The sequence below is a fragment of the Chamaea fasciata genome, unplaced genomic scaffold (assembly GCF_029207755.1).
Source record: "Chamaea fasciata isolate MVZ Bird 193981 ecotype frontalis unplaced genomic scaffold, bChaFas1.0.hap1 SCAF_33, whole genome shotgun sequence".
NCBI classification, from domain to species: Eukaryota; Metazoa; Chordata; class Aves; order Passeriformes; family Sylviidae; genus Chamaea; species Chamaea fasciata.
In genome coordinates, this window is record NW_027094118.1 from 509,390 (window position 1) to 531,473 (window position 22,084).

Genomic DNA, 22,084 nt, shown 5'->3' on the forward strand with positions numbered 1-22,084 from the left:
AAATTCACCCCAAAAATTCCCATTAAAAATCAGGATTTCAGAGCCCCAAAATCCCAGAAAATGACCCCAAAATTCGCACTAAAAATTGGAATTTTAGATCCCCAAAATCCCCCAAATTCTTCCCAAAAATCCCAAAAAACCCCCCAAACCCCCTCCCAGTACAAACCAGTACAAACCAGTAAAGAAAAACCCCAAACCAGTATAAACCAGTATAAACCAGTACAAACCAGTCACCCCAAATCCCTTCCCAGTTCATCCCAGTTCATCCCAGTGACCCCTAAAGCCCCTCCCAGTACAAACCAGTAAGGAAAACCCCCAAACCAGTACAAACCAGTATAACCCAGTACAAACCAGTACAAACCAGTATAAACCAGGAACTCCCAGTATCCCCCAGCGCCGGGCCCTGGCCCTGAGCCGCTCCCTGGAGGTCGCCGAGCGTCGAGAGATCCCAGTTCAAACCAGTACGGACAGGTGAGGGCACTGGAATGGGGACTGGAGGGCACTGGTTTATACTGGGATGGACTGGGAGTGGGTTTGGGGTCACTGGTTTATACTGGGATGGACTGGGAGTGGGTTTGGGGGTCACTGGTTTGTACTGGGATGGACTGGGAGTGGGTTTGGGGGTCACTGGTTTATACTGGGATGGACTGAGAGTGGGTTTGGGGGTTACTGGTTTGTCCTGGGATGGACTGGGAGTGGGTTTGGGGTCACTGGTTTATACTGGGATAGACTGGGAGTGGGTTTGGGGGTTACTGGTTTGTACTGGGATGGACTGGGAGTGGGTTTGGGGTCACTGGTTTATACTGGGATGGACTGGGAGTGGGTTTGGGGGCACTGGTTTATACTGGGATGGATTGGGAGTGGGTTTGGGGGTCACTGGTTTGATACTGGGATGGACTGGGAGTGGGTTTGGGGGTCACTGGTTTGTACTGGGATGCACTGGGAGTGGGTTTGGGGTCACTGGTTTGATAGTGGGATCGACTGGGAGTGGGTTTGGGGTCACTGGTTTGTACTGGGATGGTCTGGGAGTGGGTTTGGGGTCACTGGTTTGATACTGGGATGGACTGGGAGTGGGTTTGGGGTCACTGGTTTGTACTGGGATAGACTGGGAGTGGGTTTGGGGTCACTGGTTTATACTGGGATGGACTGGGAGTGGGTTTGGGGTCACTGGTTTATACTGGAATGGACTGGGAGTGGGTTTGGGGTCACTGGTTTGTACTGGGATGGACTGGGAGTGGGTTTGGGGGTTACTGGTTTGTACTGGGATGGTCTGGGAGTGGGTTTGGGGTCACTGGTTTATACTGGGATGGACTGGGAGTGGGTTTGGGGGTCACTCGTTTGTACTGGGATGGTTTGGGAGTGGGTTTGGGGTCATTGGTTTGTACTGGGATGGACTGGGAGTGGGTTTGGGGTCACTGGTTTATACTGGGATGGACTGAGAGTGGGTTTGGGGGTTACTGTTTTGTACTGGGATGGACTGGGAGTGGGTTTGGGATCACTGGTTCATACTGGGATGGACTGGGAGTGGGTTTGGGGTCACTGGTTTGATACTGGGATGGACTGGGAGTGGGTTTGGGGTCACTGGTTTGTACTGGGATGGACTGAGAGTGGGTTTGGGGGTCACTGGTTTATACTGGGATGCACTGGGAGTGGGTTTGGGGGTTACTGGTTTATACTGGTTTAAACTGGTTTCGGGGTTTCTGGGCGTGGTTTAACCTTTGCCCCTCCCCCACATGTAAACCGACCACGCCCCTCATCTGGCCACGCCCCCTTCCCTTATATGGAGCGACAACAAGGGCGGGGCAAACTGGGCGGGGCCTGGGGGTTACTGGGTTCTACTGGGAGGGAGTGGGAGGGGCCAACGCGGCTCTGACCCTGCCCACCGCGCCGATATGCAAACTTATGTAAATGAGAGCACAAATAAACGCGAATGACGTCACTGACCACGGGGACTGGGAGTTACTGGTTTGTACTGGGAGGGGCCTGGGCGTGACTCAGACCCCACCCACCTCACCGAGGCGCCAGCCTTATGTAAACTTATGCAAATGAGAGGCGAAATAAACGCCGGTGACGTCATTTGTACGCAGAGGAGCAAAGCGGCGCCGCGGGGCATGACGGGATACACCGAGGCGCAGAGTGGCACCGCAGGGAATGACGGGATACAACGAGGCGCAAAGCGCCGCAGGGAATGACGGGATACACCGAGGCGCAAAACGCCGCGGGGCACGACGGGATACACCGAGGCGCAAAGAGGCGCGGCAGGGCATGACGGGATACACCGAGGCGCAAAGCAGCACGGGGAATGACGGGATACACCGAGGCGCAAAGCAGCGCCGGGCATGATTGGAAATACCGAGGCGCAAAGCGCCACAGGGCATGACGGGATACACCGAGGCGCAAAGCGCCACAGGGCATGACGGGATACACCGAGGCGCAAAGCGGCGCCGCGGAGCATGACGGGATACACCGAGGCGCAAAGCGGCTCCGCGGGGCATGACGGGATACACCGAGGCGCACAGCGGCGCCGCAGAGCATGACGGGATACCTGCAGTTCCTCTCCTAAAGGAAGGCTCAGCCTGGGACTCATTCCTCTCTCTTCCAAGACACTACTTTAGAAAACTGCAGGATTCCAACCTAACCCTTCCTCCAACACAGGGGCCGGAAGAAAAGATTCAGAATTTCTGTCCACCCCCATAGGTTCAGCCATACAGCTATGGCAAAATGCATCTCTTCTCTGCACTCTTCTCACGTAAGATTTGTTTCTTTAATAAACCTTTCCTCGCAGGAGCAGTCTTACATCAGTATGAGATTTGTAATGTTTTAAGCAAATTTATAAACCAAGGGTTTGTAGTTGCACATACGGCAGAGATTCCAGATGAGAGCAGAGCAGACCAAATGCAGCCAGACTGGTGTTTTAAAACTGAGGTCATCGACTGATTCCTGTGATCCACGATCCCAACACCAGGCCACACCTGGTGTTCTTGCCTCCAGAGAAAAGCACACAACCTATTATCTCTGCTGAGCTCATTTGGTACCATTTAATACGTATTTATCACACACTCACAAAATGGCAAGTGTGGTTGCATCACTACCACAAAATGCTCTTGGGGATTTACTCAATCATTGATGATTACAGAAATGGTAAGAAGAGAGGCCAAACAATAGGGGGAAAAGGTGGATTTACCCTACACAGCATCCAAATTCTTAACAACAGGATGGACTTTGCCACTTATTGCTAATGCTAACTCACATAGAAGGAGTTAGAAGTTTGATCTGCAAGACAGTTCACACAAGGCCACAAAGGAAAACAAGCACTTTACATGTTGAATTTCACCCCTGTTTATGAGCTTTTCTCATGATGTTTAACTTCAATTATCAAACACAAATTTTCAAACATACCAGTGAACATCCCTCAGTCCAGAGTCTGTGCCTATTTCTTGCTCTAAGTTAGATGAGCAAACAGATAAAATTATATCAGCTCCTTTGAACCGACCAATTTCAATTCAGCTGTGGTTACAGCATTTCAACGGCCAACAAAAAGCATGCACAGCTGAGTTTCAGAAAATATAAATACTCACACAAAGCAGCCCCATGATAGTGGGGGTAGGGGCCGAGTGCTGGTGTCCCCCTGCCTGCAGCAGATCCAGGGGTGAGGGAGTTCAGGGGAGCCCTTAGAATTTTTGGTCCCCTGGGAATTGGGGTGACCCTCGGGGTCCCCCAGGATCTCCCTGAACACGCTGACGCTGCCCAGTGAGAAGGTTCGGACCCGGCACGGGGTCCCAGCTCTGTCACCTGCCCTGCCCAGGTACCCCCCAGCCCCTCCCTGGGAACCTCCAATCTCCCCGTGACACCCCAACCTCCCCTGGAACCCCAAAAACATCCCTGGGGCCCTCCAAAAACTCCCCAAGATTGCAAACGCCCCGTACGAACCCCCTAAACCCTCTCAGGACATCAAAATTCCCATGGGACCTCCCAACACGCCCCCAAGCCCCCTTGAGCAGGTTTATACTTGGCACGGGGTCCTCATCACCACCATCGGCATCACCCAGGTAGCCCCAGACCCCCCCGGGACCCCCAAACCCTCCCGGGACCCCCAAGCCCCCCATGGGGGCTCCACTACCGGAATCAACGGGAGTGGTGTCGCCCTGTCAAGGGGAGTTAAAGCGGCGCCTGACTGTCGGGGGTTCTTAAAGCCGTGATGGTGGGGAGACCCCCAAAAATCCACCCTGGGGGGCACTCTCCCATTTGCTGCACTCGAGGGAGCCCCAGACAATGACGGGTCCTGGGCTGAGCCCCCCACTCAGCCGGGGCTGTGGAGGGAACTGTGGGCGCTGGGACAGGGCTTGGGAGTCCTGGGGTTTACTGGGGGACCCCTACTGGGAACTCCCTTCCCGCTGTCCCACCTCCCCCTATCCCCCCCTCTCACCCCTTTCCCATTGTTCCCCCAAACCTCCGCTGCCCCCAGCTCGGTTTGGGGGTGACCCCCCCCTTTCCCATCGTGTCCCGGCCCGGCCCCGCTCACCCGAGAGCTCCCGGCCCGCGGCCGCACGGACGGAGGAGGAGGAGGAGGAGGAGGAGGGACAGAGGAGGAGGAAGAGGAGGGATGGAGGAGCTGGAGCCGGCAGAGGAGGCACTGCGTGACTTCACTGCTCTCTGGATCTGCAGCTCCTTCGCCCCGGGACCATCGCCCCCGTATCCTGCGGGTGACCGGGGAGGGGGAGCGCGCCCCAAATATCCTGGGCGGTTTTTTTGAAGCGGGGAGGGATGTTTGGAGCTCACAGAAAATATATTTATGGCTCCCGGGGCTTTTTTCTGTCGGGGCCGGGCAGCTTGATGTTTGGATCTGGCAGGGCTCCAGAGCTGAGGCGCAGATGCCCCTCAAGGGGACATGGGGGGTCCCCGGGAGGTGTTTTTGGGGGTCCCGGTGGCGGTGCCGGCAGAGCCCCGGCGGGAGGCGGGTCCCCCCGCGGTGGGGTTGGGCTTCCTTAAGTTGGTGCGTGTCTCTTTGGTGCTGACCCTGCCCGCCAGCGAAACCCTGCGGGCCCCATAGAACCAAAGGTGCCCTGGGAGCCTGCAGGGCCTTGTGGAGCCAGGGGACCGCAGTGACACTGTGGATCTCCTCTCTGCACAACTGTTTTTCAAACTGCAATATCAGTAATTGCTGCCACGCCATAGGCTTAAATAATCCACTCTGTTCACTATTGTTTCAAAGGATGACTTTGATTTCTCCTTGACAATCTGCATCAATTCCTTCTCCCATGACATCAACGCTTTTCAAGGCCAAGCTCCAGTGAGCAGTTCTCAAACCTCCAGTGTCCTGGAGAAATCTGAGTTCCTATTCCTGTATTGATAACTCTCATTTGCTTCTGATTTGTCCTAATTAATTCTAATGCATCAAGGTCCAGCCCTGCAGCCTCTGGGGTGGCCCTGTCAGGGGCCATCACACCCAGAACAATTTCCCCAGAAGTCAAAGTCTCACTGTGCACGGTTGTATTCGCAAACTGGGCGCAGCTGTGCACATCCAGGGGTTTCCATTTCCCCTCTGGGTCCATTGTTAAGGGTATGGAGAACATCTGTGGGATGGGTTCTCCATCAGGACAGGTTCCCATCTCCTCATTTATTCACCTGCTCCTTCAACTGCTCCTTTGTCTGTTTGATGATCCTGCAGCTTGTGAATAGTCTGGTACATGAAAACACCAGCAGTCCAAATCACTGTATTTTCACACTAACAGACAAAGCATTCCACACCACAGTATCAGCAAACCCCATAAAAATCGCCAATTTCATCCCTTCCTCCTTTATTCCTTGCAAGCAGTCTCACAAAGTTTAGCACTGACATTTGAGTCGTGGCCAATGCTTTTCTGTAGGGTATTTAGTGTCACATCCCTGAGCAGCCAAAGGTGGCAAATCAGTATTGTCAGCATTACTGCACATTATCATTATTGTTTCACATATAAAGATAGAGATATAGATAGAAACATAGATTTAGACATAGTGTAACACGAGGCTGATGGGTTGGAGACAGACACACCACACAGTATCTTCTTGAGTTCTGACCAACAGCCACAATTTATTGTTCCAAGCTCCCTTTTATGGTGAGTTTGAATTTCCCGGGCTTGGAAAGCCAACTGGTTGGGAATCTCTGCACTGCCCACATCTCTGGCCAGGGGTGTGTCTGCAGCCAGGGCCTGGATGGGCTTGGCTGAGCTCTTTGTTCCCCCGGGGACTTCTAGAACAAGCCAGGTCAGCCCAGTTGGGTCTGTTATGATCAGACTCATTATGCCCAGCTGTGAAGCAGCTGGACCCTGCTACATCTCCTGCCTTTGCTTTTATTAAAATGCAGATTGTTTTCCGTTATCCCATTTGCAAGGGCCCTTTTGCAGACAGGGTAACACAAGACAGCATGGGTTTAATTGGAAGGAGGTTTTGACAAACTTAATTCTGCTCAGCCAGTGATGTGCCCCATGTACCACTGGAGCTGCAGCACTCACTCCCAGGAGCTGTCAGGCGAGATCACAATCTTCCGGGCTGGCGTGTTACAGGTTAACTGCTTATGGTTCCAAACTACAACTTAACACTAAAACAAGAAAACGTTCAACTTTTAAAACCCTGAGAAAAACCAATTAACAGAATTAACAAGATTAACAATTAACAGAAAAACAATTTGTAAACAGAAAAAACCACTTTGTAAACAGAAAACCAGTTTGTAAACAAACAGAATCCTTAAATGCACTGTCACTCTAAGAGTCCCAGCTCTCCACGAGGTCGGTGAACAAGCTGTTTCCAGCACTGTTCCACACATGCCTCCACACCGTCTGTGGAGGGGCCACCAGGAGAATGCTGCTGGTGGTCTTGGACAGGACGTAAGGTAGGACAGACACGTCGGGCAGGTGCCCAAAGCGTTCCAGTGTCCTTGCAAAGCACTTTGCAAGGCTGTACTGTTAGCAAAACACCATTAGAATTGCTCTTGTGTCACGGAGACAAGACAACTTTTGAAGCATCCGTAGCATTCAACTGTAAACACCTGCGACAACATTTGATAATTAACTGTGCAGTTAGTTCAAAGACGGTGGGTGCCGTCTTTTTTGCTTGATGAGGTGGAAGCATTCATTCTGGAATGTGCAAAGGATCAGGCCAGCGTGGATTCCACTGCCCAATAACACCAGTAGGATGAAAACTAACAATGAGAATAAACACAGTGATCCACACCTCTGGGCATATCCGGTGGACTTGTCTGTTGGTGATAGCTTGCTCTGCTGTTTCAACAGCAGCTTTTGCCTCTAGGATTAATTTTGTGGGGGAAGTTAATTCAGAGTCACCCTTTAGGAGGTCAAATAAAGGTGCTAGTTGAGAGTCAGTCAGTCCTAGGTAAGGTCTGACCCAGTTGATGGTACCCAAGAGTTTTTGTGCATCGTTTAGAGTTAGAATTTTGGTTGGAAACGGAATTGTTTGTGGCTGTATGGTCTGGTTCATTATTTTGAGTCCCAAATATTTCCAGGGTGGTTGCTGCTGCACTTTCTCTGGTGCTACTTGCAGCCCAAGTGGTTTGAACGCTTGCAACAGGCTTGGCTGAATCAGTGAGAGTTCTTTTCTGGTTTGGGTTGCAATCAAAATGACATCCAGGCCATGGTAACAGTATGCCCCTGGAAACTGTTCTCTCACTGATCAGAGTACCTGAGCAACACCCCACTGACACATCGTGGGGCTGTTTCCCACGCCTTGGGAAAGTTCTTCCCATTGGTAACGTTGCACTGGTGCAGCGTTATTAATAGAAGGCACGGTCAAGGCAAACTTTGGGGTATCATCTGGGGGTAATGGAAGAGTGAAAAAACAGCCCTTTAAGTCCACAATCAGGATGTCCCAGGAGGCAGGCAGCATTGTGGGACATCGATGGCACACCAGGCTGCAATGTGCCCATTCTCTCCATCGTGGAATTGGTTTTTCTCAGGTCATGGAGTAACCTCCACTGAGCAGATTTCTTTTTTATAACAAATACTGGGGTGTTCCAAGGGCTCATAGATGGCTCTATGTGTCCTTGAGCCAGTTGTTCCTGTACCAGGGTTTTTAGGGCATCTAAGTCTCTCCTTTTCAAGAGACCACTGTGGTACCCACTCAGGCTGAGTAGTGAGCCATTTCAGAGCCAGTGTGGGGTACTTTACACCCTCTAATACAGTGGCCCCTGTCAAAAATCTGTTCCCACCTCAGCCCACTCCAGAGCCAGAGAACTCTAGGGAAGGGCTTCCCATCCGGGAATTTCGGATAGGACTGATTCCTCACCTTTAGATTTAAAAAGTGTCATTTTGTGCTGATCCGGCCAAGCTATGCCAATTTTGTTTTCGCAGTGGGCAGGCTCAGCACCAAGGACACAGACACCACCTGAAGGAATCAGTGAAATTTACTACAGTTCAAAGCAGCAAAGGAGCACAGAAGGAGCAGCTCAGCAATGCAGCCAGCCGTCACTACCACGGATTGCCCGCAGTGATTGAGAAAGATCCATCACCAGTTACCCTCAGCCTTTCCCATCACCCACACCCACACAGCAGCTGGGGAAGCTGTCACAGCCAAGGAGTGCAGAGCCTCTCCCGGACACTGGGAATTCCTGCAGCTGCCTCCAGCCACAGCTGAGGCTCCAGCCTGGCTGGGAGAGGGCCCAGCTTTGATAGTGCTGAATAAACAAACTGCCAGCAGCACTCCTAGTGCAGGAACATCTGGTTGCATCCTCCTCTTGGGTTTCTCCCAAAGCCTGGCCAGGGCCCAAGGAGGAACCAGGGGAGTTGCCTTTGACCCTACAGCCCCAAACAAGGCCAGATGTCAGACTTCATGGCCTTGTCTAGCTTCTAAATACAGAAAGGTCAATACATGTTTCACTAAGGAGAGGATGCATCTATTACAACGCTAATGACGGTGCCTATTTTGTTAACGAGCAGATACAAAGATAACCTTTGGCTGGAAGGTTCATCGAGAGGTCACCTTTGGCTCAGGGCCGCTTGTTCAGGCCTCAGTCAGGCCTCTTGTCCAGGCCTTGGCACTTCAGGCTTTAGTGCTGGGCTTGACACTGCTGGCTTAACACTGGGACTTGATGAGCTCCCAGGTCTTTCCCAGCAGAAAGGATTCTATATTTCCATGATTTTATCTGCTGGGTTCAGTCAGGTACATGTTAGCAGCATTACTTTGGTCAAAAAGTTCCCTCTTGGTCAGCTCTTGTGGCCTAAGGCTTCAGCTCCTTCAGCTCCTGGTGCTAAGCTGCTCACGCTGAACGAGATGACTCAGAGAGAAGAATACAGTTCATCCAATTCCTTCTGGGACACTGAGAGGGGAGGGTGTGCAAACAGGAGCATTGTTTGGTGTCCCCTCCTCTCTGCCCTTCACGCCTTTCAGCGCTTAGAAACAGCCGAGAGCTTTCTCCAAGAGTGCGATGAAGCAGCTGCTCCTGCTCCCAGGTCCGGCTCTCTCCAGTCTCTGACCTTGCCTGCTTTTGTCCCTCTTGCTGTGCCCTCTGTTCCCCCGGGGCTCGGTGGCTGCTGCCCAGGACTGTGGAAGTGGCACAGATCCAGGGGTCGAGACCCTCCTTCCTCTGCCCTTGCAGCTGCCTGCTCACAGCAGCCTTTTCCATCTGGAAGCTCCACGTGGAGAGGGAGTCCTCACCTCTGTTCCTTGCACAACCCCCAGGAGCCCAGGGCTGCCATCTCAAGTCCCTGCGGGCCCTGAGGGCTCCCGGGTGCCTCAGGCTGCTGTGACACCACTGCCCACGGGAGGGAACAGTGGCGGGGGCTGTGCTCAAAGTCAGCTCCATGTGCTGCTGTTGCTGCTGCTGCTGCGGGGGTCGTTTGTCCAGCCCTGCCCCAGACTGAGGGATCGGATCCAGGCCCTGCTGCTGCTCCCTGGGGATCAGGCACAGTTTGGCTGTCGCCGTCAGGGCCAGCAGAAGCCGTGGCCGGAGCAGCGGGTGCTGACAGTGCCCCGAGGCCCGGGGCCGGAGGTGTTCCTGTGCTGGGGGCTGGCCGGAGCTGCCCCTTGTTCTCCCTCTGCCTCCCGCAGAGCTGGGCCGGGCACAAGTGGGGCAGCACAGCAAACAGGGAGCCTGCCAGTCTCTTCCAGCCCTGTCTGCTCAGAGTTTGGGCCTTGGAGCTGCAGGTGGACACAGGCAGCTGCTCCTGCTCCCTCTGCGTGTCCCCGTGTTCAGCAGTGCTGCTCCATCAGTCTGTGCCCAGCAACGGGGAAAAGCCTCAGCCCTGCAGGGCCAGGAGCTGCCGGGCTCTGCCTGGGGAGCTGCTCCACACGGGAACCAGCAGCAAAGGACATTCCTTCCCTAGGACAAGTTTTCTATTAGGAAAAAAAAAAAAAAAGAAAATTAAAAACAACACAGAAAAAAAGTGGAAGATAAAAACAAAACCCAAGTGCAGCGTAGTAAAAATACTTTATAGCTTTGGATAAAGAGATAACTGAACTTTTTCAAATGAGATCTCCGTTATTTACTCCATAGATGTGCTGATGGCATGGATCCATCCTGCTGACCTCAGCAGCCTTTTAAAAAAGATTTTGTGGTTTGTTTCCAGTATTATTTTAAATTGTGATTGAAGCAATAGGAAATTGCTTTGTGCCCCGCCAGCTCCAAGCAGGACTGGGAATCTAAACTTTGCCAAACCCCAAATCCTTTACAAGACGACCTTCCTTCTCACCCTGTGAATGAGCTGCACATTCCCTTTGAAATTGTCAGGGGTTTCTTAAAGACGCAAAGTCCCACTTACAGCTTTTTGCTCTGCTTGGGAAGTGCAGAAGGGCAATTCTTCATCCATCCGCTCCAGACTGCACTGCCTTAGGAACGCCGTCCACTCGCCAGGTTTTGCTCACTTGTGGCACTTCTGGAGGAGGAAGAAAGGGCAGTTGCACGATTCCAGCCAAAAAAGGAAGGAAGAGCGGGGCAGACAAAACATCCTGTGGAGATCCAGGCGTTCAGCTGGAACTGTGGAGTGCTTGGGTTCTTGCCAATTGGATGTGGATCCCTCACTGCAATCTCCTGGCCTGCAGGAGAGTCTCACTCACCTGCAAAAGCAGAAAGCTCACTCGGTGGGCTCAGAATGGGCTCGTCTGATGCAAAGCTGTCAGAGCAATGTGAGGGCAGAGCCGGCCCAGCCGTGCCTGGGGCTGAGCCCAGCAGAGCCCTGGCAGAGCCCAGAGCAGCCTCAGCACCCGCAGAGCCCGGCTGGAAGGAGAGAAACCAGAAAGTGCCCGTCAGCCGAAGGCTCCTGTCCCCTCGTCCCGAGCGCCCGCAGTGCCCAGGCCACGCTGGCCGTGCTCAGAGCTGGGCCCAAAGCTGCCCATCACTGCTGCCTTTGGGGGCAGAGCAGGAGGGCAGGACACGTGCCCAGCCTGCAGCCGGCCACGGCACATCCAGCCCTCAGCAGCTGCGCAGAGCCAAAAGGCAGCTTGACGGCCGAGTGAAGAATCTGTGGCGTCTGCCCCAGCAAAGGGAGGAACCTTTGGTGCCCGGCCAGGCCGTGCCATGCCCACATCTGGGAGCATCCCCCCAGCTGTGGACTCACCTGCAAATTGGGCCCCAGGGAGCGTGTCTGAAGAAGGTGCCAGAATCCAAGTCGATCATCTTCAGCTGCCGGTGGCCAGGTCGAGGAAGAGCTTGGCATCCTTGGGGTTGTCCTTGGTGTCTCCAGCAACAGCTTCTCCAGGGGCTCCTCCTTCCCTGGGGGCCAGACCAGGCTGTCAGTGCTCTGCCCAGGGCCCCAGGCACCAACGAACCAGGACAAGCATAACTAGGGTGGATGGTGGCCACCAGTGCTTGCTACACCAGGTCTCCAGCTCCGCCCCAGCACAGATGTTCCCATCTGGTCATCCCTGCTCAGAGCTACAGGCAGGACAAAAACACTCTGGTTTTCTTTAGCACTGATTGCCATGAGATGTGTGGAGCTCTTACCTGTCAGGTCTTTGGATCAAACTGTGCACATGGACCTCTCCCATCTTCTGGGGCAGATGAACACCCTGCAGCCAAGGATCACTGAAGAGGTCTTCTAAGGATGGCCTGTCCAAGGGTTGCATGGACAAACACCTCCTGATAACATTTGGCACTCTGAAGAGAGAAACCAGAAACCAGCAGTCAGTTGGAGAAGGATCCCGTCTGCTTTGCCCCTCCATTCCCATGCCCAGGCCATGCTGGGTGTGCCCAGAGCTGTGCCTAAACTTCCCCATGGATTCTCTGTTTGGAGGAGAGCAGGACATGTGCCACCTCCTCAGCAGCTGCCAGAGCAGGGTGCTCATCAGCCTGCTGCTGTCTCCCAGCACCGGGATTCCCCTGTGCCCAGAGATGAGGACCCACCTTGAGAGAGCCATCGTGGGAACAAGATGCGCCCCCAGATGAACTGCTGGCCCCTCCTGAACGGGTGCTTCCCCATGACCAGGTGGTACAGCAGGAGGCCCAGGGACCAGATCGTCGCTGCCTCGCCGTGGTAGCGTTGGTGGTGGATCCACTCTGGTGGGCTGTAGGGCAGGGTTCCTATGGAACACAGACGGAGTTCATCAGGGGATGCTGCAACTCCTAAAGCCTCGCCCCGGCATCCCTGGGCGTGTGGGGGCTGGCCCCCTCCCGCCCCCACCCAAAAGCAACTTGGCTCAAGAAATAACGCCGCTCCTAGCAGCGAGAGGGGGAAGCCGCGGTGCTACAGCCAGGCTGGGCCGTGAGATGCCCAGGAACATCCCCTGAGAGGGCTCACCTGCAAATTGCCTGTAGGCTGTGTCTTGGAGGAAGGCGCCACAGCCAAAGTCGATCAGTTTGAGCTGCCCGGTGGCCAGGTCGAGCAGGACGTTCTCGGGCTTGATGTCGCGGTGCAGGACCCCGCAGCTGGTGCAGTGCCGCACGGCCTCCAGCACCTGGCGGAACAGCCCCCGCGCCTCCTCCTCCGGCAGGAACCTCCGCTCCGCCAGGAAACCCGAGAGGTCCTGGCACCGCTCCGGACGCTCCAGCACCAACAGGAAGCCGTTGGGGAGCTCAAGCCACTCCAGCAGCTGAATGATGCCACCACATCCAGAGGACAGCCTGTCCAGCAGCACGATTTCCAGGGGCGCACGGGCGCCGTTGGGCTGCCGAAGGACCACGATGCCGTCAGTGGGGCTGAGGCTGTGCCAGGGCTCGGGAACCCCTCACCCAGCCCCGGATGCTCTGGGCCCCCCGCTCAGCCCACGCCCGCTCTCCCTGCAGGGCTCCCGCCGGCTCTTCCCCTGCCGGGCCCCAGCTTCTCCCGCCGGCCCCGCTCACTCACCAGCTCGCCCCAGTGCTGGACGCGGGCCCGGGGCACGCATTTGATGGCCACCTGCGAGCAAAGGCCAGCAGCGGGCTCAGCTCGCCGCCTGCCCCGCCGCGCCCCGATCTTCTCCTCGTCCTCCTCCGCCCTCCTCCTCCTCCTCCGCCCGCCGCCAGCCCCGCCGCTCACCGGGGCGCCGTCCGAGAGCCGCGTCCCCGAGTAGACGCTGCCGAAGCCTCCGCGCCCCAGCAGCGAACCCAGCCGGTACCGGTCCTGCAGGGCCTCCCGCGCCTCCCCTGCGGGCGACACGCGGCCCTCAGCGCTCGGCCCGGGGCCAGACACGGCCCCCGAGCGCCCCCCGAGCGCCCCGGGCCGGGCATCCCCACCCGCCCCGGGCCCCGGCGGCTCGAGGCCGGCGGCTGCGCTGCCGAGCGGCGGAGCTCGGGCCGGGGAAGCCGCGGCGGAGGCGGCGGGAGCGGCCGCGCCGCGTGTGTCCTTAGCGGGGCCCGGGAGGAGCCGGGGCCGGGGTCGGGGCCGGGGCCGGGGTCGGGGTCGGGGCCGGGGCCGGGGCCGGGGCCGGGGCCGGGGTCGGGGTCGGGGTCGGGGTCGGGGCCGGGGCCGGGGCCGGGCTCGGGACAGGCGCAGCCAAAGCGCAGCGATGCCGCCCCGGCCCCAGGCACTGATGCCCGCCCAGCACCGCCACAGCCAGCACCGCCAGAGCCGGGCGGAGCCCAGACCGCGGCGGGACGCCCGGGGCCGGGGGCGGGCCCGGGGCATGGCCCAGCCCTGCGGGGGGAGAGGGAGAGGCCGGGACGGGGACGCCGAGAGGGGCCGGGGAGGTCGGGAAAGGGACACCGGGAGAGGCTGCGGGACACCGAGGCAGAGCGCAGGACAGCGGGAGAGGGAGAGGAGGAACAAGAGAGGGACGGGGACGGGTCGTAGACGCCGTAGACGCCGTAGACTCGCTGCTGCCGCTGCTGCTGCCGCTGCCGCCGCTGCAACTGGAGCCCTGGGGCCGTTTGTCCGCGTGTCCGTTCCACGCTCCAGCCCCGCGCTCCCCGGGGGCAGCCCCCGAGCCGCTCCAAACACGGCAACTTGGCCGTGCTGAGCCCACATCCAGAGGCCTGACTCCTGCGCCGTGGCAGAGGAATTCCCTCGGTCGCTGCTGTGCATTGTCCCTGCTGAGGCTCAGACACTGTCAGGACACATTCCCTGGTTGTAGGATTCGTGCCCGACCCAAGCACGACGTTTATGTCTCCAGCGTTACTTTGCAGCAAAAACAGGGGAAGGCAAACTCTGTGTACGGCTCATGGTATTTTCGAGGGTCTAAAACTCACTAAGTCATCTATCTGAGAGGTGAGATCCATTTGGAATTAATGGCACGGAGAAGTAGTGCAACACGGAAAAGGGAAGCATAGAAATAAATAGAGGAAAACCTCTTGGTTTATTTCTTGCGTTTTCATTTCACTTCTGGAAAGCTGTTGCAGTTTTCCAGCAACCTTCACCACAGTCCCAGCTGCTCTTTTCAAGAACCTTTGGTGGAGAACGAGGTCGAGCTGCTGGCACAAGATGTGCCACCAACTGCAGCTTCTCCTGGATTTCCATACTGAGTGCAGCACGACTTTTGCAGCAAAGCAGCACAAATGTTTGGAAAACTTTACGATTTGTCCTTTCTTTTTTCCTTGTGGACTGGGGAGTTGTGCCATTGGTAAGGTTTTCCTTGTTACTGTTTTAATCCAAGAAAACAGGAGGTGGCACCAGCACTTGTTGGGGAATGCAACCCTGACTGAATCCAGAGACAGAATCTCCCTGACACTGTGTGAGCTCCCCGGGCTGGGCTCAGGTTCCTGCTGGGACTCTGCAGAGAGCTCCAGCTGGGATCAGCAGCAGCTGGAAATACCTCTGGGCATCTCCCTTTTCTGCTGCTCGCAGGAAGCAATGAAGTGAGCCAAGAAGTTCTGGTTTTTCTTTCTCCGGGTGCATTTTTGCATTGTGTTTGACACCCCAGCGGCAATTTATGTGATGGCCTCTCTAAGTTGATTCTATTTCAGCAGCACCAGCAGCAGGGCTGTGTTGGAGCGCTGCAAATGTGGCCTGTGTGGCTTTAATTCCCCTCGACTTAGTGCCCGGGGACTTGGGAGCATTTCAATCTCTTCTTTGCACGGTGCCGGCAACAGAAAGACTGAGTTCACTGTCACAAAAGCACAGCGGGTAGCAAGGATGGAAAAAGGCAATTGCAGTTGTCCTGATAAAATCCAGTCGGCAGCCAGAGGGGTGCAGCAGCAGCCGCGATCTCCAATCGCCAAGGCAAAGGCAGCAGCAGCCTCCTGCCGTCACCTCGGGCTGAGTGAAACAGTGCTGAAAACAGCGCTGGAAGCCGACCCTTCCTTTCTCTGGAGGCTGGGTCGGGGCAGCACAGGCGGGCCCTGAGCAGTCTGGGCTGTTGGCGGGTGAGCGTTGCTCCAGGCCGCAGTGGAGCCGGACAAAGGCCTTGGAAGGCGAGGCAGGAGCAGGTGGGAAGGGGCCGGCGCTGCTGCTGCTCCTGCCCGGGAGCCCCGGCGGGGCCGGGCCGGCGCCCGCTGCGCTGCGGCTCCTGCTGCTGCCAGAGCCGGGCGGGCCTCGGGGACAGGGAATGGACACGGGGGGACAGCAAAGGCCGGCGGGGCTGCGGGGATGCTGGTGCTGGGGCCAGCGCCGGCACGGAGCTTCGGCCGCAATTGACCCGGAGGGAACCGCTGGGCAAAGGCTCCATTTCAGCCTTTCTTTCCTCACGGCTGTGAAACGACCGAAATAAAAGGAGAACCAGCAGGGCCCGGCCCCTTCTCCTTCGGGAGGAGCTCCACGCCTGGGGCCGGGAGGGGCCCTGAGGGGCCGGGAGGGGCAATGAAGGGCCATGAAGGGCTGTCAGGGGCCAGGAGAGGTTCTGTGTAGCCAGGAGGGGTTTGAGGGGCCGTGAGGAGCCTCAGCCCCGGCAGCAGCGGGGTCCCACCGTGTCCCCAGGGCAGGGCAGCCGCGAGGGGCCGCGAGTGCAGACGTGGCAGCAGAGCGGGCTTGGGGCACCTCCGGGAGGGGATGAGAGCCTTCCCCAGCTCCAAACCACACCAAACCCACCACTAACAGGATTTCCCATCTTTAGAATCCACTGGCAACTTGGAGTCCACTGAACCGTTTAATCCCAGTGGAAAATGCAAGGGAATTTTCCTAATGACTTACATCCAGCCTTGGTTAATCGTGTCTAAGATTTAAAAATCTGACCAGTGAAAAGTAACACTAATAAATAATAAGAACCATAGCAAGAAATAAACTCCCAAATCCCAACACTCAGCACCACACCAAAATGACCAACCTCATTTTTCTTTACTAGCACAAGGTTCATGAAAACAAATGCTGTTAACTTTCTCCACCTCACATCTTCCCCACCAGACAAATGAGGCCGTTTGCAGTGTTTAATACAAGTCACAATGGAGGGCTGGAGGGAAGAACGGGGAGACACTACCAATTTACATGTCAAACCCAGCGGTCCAGCTTCAACGTGGAGAGAATAAAATGGAATGGGGGCAGGGGCTGGTCAGATGTTCCTCTAAAGGATGGCAAAATCACCTCCAAGTGAACAGGAGGGGAAAATCAATCCCTATAAACCACCCAGGGTGTTCAGGGACTCAGCTGTGAGGAGCTGGACATGGACAGAGGCATCTGGAACAGTTCTTTCCTCAGGCTGAGCTCTCCAGCCTGGCCCTGAAGTCAATCAAGTGCTTTCCCAGAGCATTCCATGGTTGCCAACCACCCTTCAAGATGTGGCTCACAGGAGCAGAGAACCTTTCTCAAGGTTCTGAGCAGAAAAAGTGGCAAGAGATGCCCAATTCAGAGCCCTGTTTAAAAACCTGGAAAATAAAAATCAGTTGAACTCTGAAGCCCAGCGGTGGCTCCCAGAATCTCAGAGCCAAGGGGAAACGGGAAAGGCTTTTTACAAGAACCAACGCTGAAGAGCTCCCAGATGAATGTGTGTGACATTTTGAGAGGCTTCCAATTTTCCACAGTTTCCCTTGAATTGTTGAAATTGATTTTGCCTTTGCCTCCTCTTGCACTAAAGGAGCCTCATTTCAGCAGCCAGGAAGGCAAAGCTCATTCCTGGCCCTGGCTGCTGCTGTCCGTGCAGCATTTCCATCCCTCCCGTGGCCTCTTCCCTCAGGGTCCCCAGCAGCAGCAGCAGCTGCCGGAGCAGCACATGGAAGCTGCAGATGGAAGTGCTGCCCACCCCAGCCTGAAGCTGCACAAGGATCCTGCTGCCAGGAACCCCAATATTCCCTCCCAGGGGCCCTGCAAACAGTCACCAATTTTCAGAAGAGCAGTGTGGACAGCAGCTGCACCTGGCCGTTATCCTCTATGAAAGGAAGAAAAAAAGACCTCAGCATCGGCTGCTCGGGGCTCAGCTGGGCGTGAGCCTGCAAACCCACAGGGCACCAAGTGTTTGGTGGGCACACAGTGGCCGTGGCTGGGGGCACAGAGCCTTGCATGGTCAGAGAGTGGCAGGAGCACCGCAACCAGCTGCAGGGCGACAGGGCTGGGTCTCAGCATGTCCTTGTCCAAAACTGCAAAGCTGAGCATCACGGCCGTCATCCTGACTGACTGTTCATCTGTGTCCCGCAGGAGCTCCACAAAATGTTCAGTCAGGGGCCACACTTTTTTGGCCTGTGAGGAACACAAGTCGTGAAACGCCGCCCTGGTGCCAACAGGGCCCAGAGGCCAAAGGCCTGTCCCGAGGTACTCGGGCAGCCGAACCAGGAGGCAGGAGAGCTGGGAGCAGCTGCCTGAGCTCTCGAAGCCCAGCCAAGCCCAAGCGACTGCATTCCCCAGCTCAGCTCCAGCCACTGCCCCCTTGTCACCATTGAGGGAGGGATCCTCAGTGAGCTCGAGAAGGGCCCTGAGCGCAAGGTTACACCTTTCCCTGCACTCACTCCGCAGGTACTTTGGGGGAGCGCCAGAGCAGCCGGCTGGCAGGAACATGGCAGCTCCCCGGGGGCTGCTTGTGGCCTCTGACACCCAATTCCTCAGGGCTTCCCACCAGCCCAGCCCCTCAGAGTCTCCCCCAGCCCGGCCAGCCTGCCCGGCAGCAGAGGCACAGCCCCACAGCAGCTCCAGAGGAGCCCGATCAAGAGGCACCGCGGAGCCCTCAGCAATCCGGCCAGCAGCACACGGGCAGGAGGACACAGACGGCGGTTCCTGGCTGGCACAGGGCTTGTGGCCATCTCCAGGCTCCGGCCTCGCAGGGATGCCCACAGCTCCGGCCCCCGCCCACGCGCTCTCTCGGCAGTGCAAAGGCTTCCGCAGGACCACCGAGGGCCGAGGGGCTTCTGGCCATTTTCCCTGCAAGGCTGCACGCCTGGGCAGCTTGCTGAGCACAAAGCACCCTTTTCCCCCTCTTCCCCTGTGCACCCAGGGCAGCAAACGAAAAATCCTGGGAGTCCGTGTATTGTAACACATATCCTATATTTATATACTGAAGAAAAAGAAGAAGAAAATAAGAATCCTGTAGAAGAAGAAAATCCCCGCTGGCTCAGTTGGCCCCAGCAGGCAGAGTGTCCCAGATCAGCTCTCCGCAGAGCTCCAGCAGCGCAGCCAGCCCAGGCCCGACAGTCGAGGCCGTGTCTTCCGTGCCCTGCGGAGCTGATCTCGCAGCTTCCGCAGGATGGAGTACGGAGCTCTCTGGACTGCCCGGAGGACCAAGGCTGTTTCAATGGCCAGGTTTCTGATGGCAGGGCTGCTGTCATCTGCCGTGTCTTCAAGGGCTGCAAAACAGAGGAACACGGGGCCATAGCCCTGATCAGCAGGGACCCGAGGAGAGCCCCCTGCCAGGGCCAGCCCAGCCCGCTCTTGCCATGGCCACGAGGGAGCAGGGACCAAGGGGATTGAAACATTAATTTTGAAGAATTACAGACTTTAACTGGATATTGCTGAAGTAAGACAGATAGACTTCCCTTTTGATAAGCAGAAGCCGGATTTAAGGAACTGATAAATCATGGGGCCTGTCAACTTATGTTTGTGTGTTCTGACTAATCAATAGGCTTCAAGAAGGACAATGAATTCAGAAATCAAATACTCCTGGGAAAACGGGATTCAGTCGTCACGCAACGCTAAAAGGTTAAAAAGTCAAAGCGAAGAAGACTCACTTACTTCATCATTTTGAGACCCCGCCCCATAAAAAAGACCACCGACCCATTTCAAAGAACAAACCACGCATGCTTAATAGCTTTTGGCTAATTACCATAGGGAGCGGGGAATGGGAGGTACTAAAGTCATGAATATACATTTGTGTTTTGGGTATTCAATCCTTCCGTACATAAAAAGACCCTGTGATCTTCTGTGAGCGCGCGTGTGTTCGGGAGCTATCCCGCACGCTGCCCGGCGTCGTAATTAAACATACACTTTCTAACTCTAAACTGCTGGAGAGTCTTTTGTCCGTCATTGTTGGATATCGGCATTAGGGCGATATTCCTATTTTTTTTTTAGTAATTCAATAGAACACCCCAAATTGCCCAATTTGGACCCCAAATTTCCAAGAATTAGCTGTATAGAGCCAAAATTCACAAAAATTTCCTTTATGGGCCCCAAAACTCCACTATAGAGGTGCCAAGACTCCCCCAGACCCCCTTACATCCCATGTAGAGAACCCCAGATCCCCTACAGGGTCCCCCAGGCGCCCCCGGACCCTCTATCGAGCCCCTATATATCCCCTCAGACCCCCCCTGGGGACCTCCAGACCCCCCCAGACCCCCCAAATCCCCCACAGACACCCAGACCCCATTTAGGGACGCCCGGACCCCCTTTACGGACCCCTACGGACCCTCTACAGAGCCCCCAGACCCCGATAGAGCCCCTCGACCCGCCCAGCCCCCTTTAGGGATCCCCAGACCGCCCTAAAGCCCCTACAGACCGCCCCAAATCTCCTGCAGATCCCCCATCAAATCCTCTAAGGAGACTTCCAGGTCCTCTCAGACCCCTATAGATCCCCTATAGATCCCCTATAGATCCCCAGTAGATCCCCCATTGCCCCACCGTAGATCTCGGACACGCCGGAGCCGGCTCGGGGGACCCGGAATAAAGATGGCGGCGCCCGGGAGAGCCACGTCTGGGTAATGTACGCATGCGCTCGAGGAACGCGCCAGCAGATGGGCGAAGCCCAAGGGAAAAGAGGCGTGGCCAATTAAAGGGCGGGGAACGAACGGAACGAGGCGGGGTCAGAGAAAGGGCGGGAACTGGGAGGGGAAAGGGGCGGGGTCCGGGAAACGGCGGGAATTCTGAGGGGAAATGGGCGGGGTCAGGGGAACGCGCGGTCCTAAAAGGGCCCGGTTTGGCTTAAAATCACCCAAAAGACCCTAAAATCTCCGGCACCGAGACCGAGACCAGCACCAGAAACGGCACCGAGACCGAGACCGACACCAGAACCGAGACCGGCACCGCTCCGGGACCCGCACTGTGGGACCGACACCGAAACCGGCACCAGAACTGGTACCGGAACCAAGACTGAGACCGACACCGACACTGGGACCGGCGCCGGGAGCGCTTCGGAACCGGCACCGGCACCAGGACTGCTCCAGGACTGCGGCCAGAACCCAGACCGGGAGCGCTCCGGGATCGAGACCGAGACCGGCAGCGGAACCAGCACCGAGACTGGCACCGCTCCGGGACCAAGACTGGGATTGGCACTGGGAGCATTCCGGGACCAAAAACGGCACCGGCACCGCTCCGACACCGAGATTGAGACCAGGACTGAAACTGGAACCGGCACTGGCACCGAGACTGGCACCGCTCCGGGATCGAGATCGGCACCGCGACCGGAATCAGCACCGGGAGCGCTCCGGGACCGAGACTGAGACCGAGGCCGAAACAGGGACCGGGATCGGACCCGGAATCGCTCCGGGATCGGCTCCAGGATCGCTCCGGGACCGCCGCGTTCGCTCCGGGGAGTTTTGGCCGCGCCCCCGGGCGGGACTGGGAGGGACGGGGAGGTTGCCCTGGGCCGGGCGGGACCGCCTCGGTTCGCATCGTTCCGAGGCGGCCACCCCGGTCCAGATGATCCCAGTCTCTATGGTTCTGATCCAGATGGTCCAGCCTGTGAAATCCCAGTCCATGTGACCAAGAACTCTCCAAGTTTGATTTACTCTCAAACCACATCCCACCCACCCAGCCCCACACAATCCCGATCCCAACATCCGCCCACAAAAATATCCCCAAACCCAGGGACCCCCCCCGGGATATTTGGGGCGAGCTCCCCCTCCCCGGGCACCTGCGGGATGGGGGGCGATGATCCCGGCGGTGCCGCCCGTTCAGGGAGCGCTGGAGCCGCCGCTCCCTCCGCTCGTCTTCTCCTCCCGCTCCTGCCGCCGCTGCGCCTCTTCCTCCCTCCCTCCTCCTCCTCCCCCGGGCCCGGGCCCGGCCTGGGAGGGCGGGGCCAAGGAAAGGGCGGGAACTGGGAGGGGAAAGGGGCGGGGCCAAGGGGACGCGCGGTCCTAAAACCGCCCGGGTTCGCTTAAAATCGCCAATTGTGCCGAAAATCCACCGTAAATCCACCAGGTTTGGCCTCAAATCATCCAAATGGGCCAAAAACCTCCGGGACCGAGACAAGATCAGCACCGGAACCCGCAGCAACACCAAGGCTGAGACCGTCACCGCAACTGAGACCGGCCCCGCACAGGCACCGGCACTGGGACCGACACCGAAACCGGCACCAGAACTGGTACCGGGACCAAGACTGAGACCACGACCGACAATGCGACCGGCGCCGGGAGCGCTCTGGAACCGGCACCGGCACCGGGACTGCTCCAGGACCGCGGCCA

General features: G+C 56.8%; 2 protein-coding genes across 2 annotated transcripts in view; one reads left to right on the forward strand and one right to left on the reverse strand.

Moving 5' to 3' along the window:
• LOC136303427 (zinc finger protein 850-like) overlaps nucleotides 1–22,084 on the forward strand; it is a gene marked incomplete at its 3' end in the record, with an annotated part of 418,758 nt that overhangs the window by 132,230 nt on the left and 264,444 nt on the right. The gene's annotated exons all lie outside the window — the stretch shown is intronic.
• Nucleotides 11,605–13,511, reverse strand: LOC136303387 (serine/threonine-protein kinase pim-1-like; the record flags this gene model as incomplete). Its single annotated transcript, XM_066207070.1, has 6 exons — nucleotides 11,605–11,698; nucleotides 11,930–12,080; nucleotides 12,329–12,505; nucleotides 12,723–13,089; nucleotides 13,269–13,319; nucleotides 13,440–13,511. Coding segments are annotated over 6 exons (912 nt in total), but the record flags the coding sequence as incomplete, so codon positions are not given.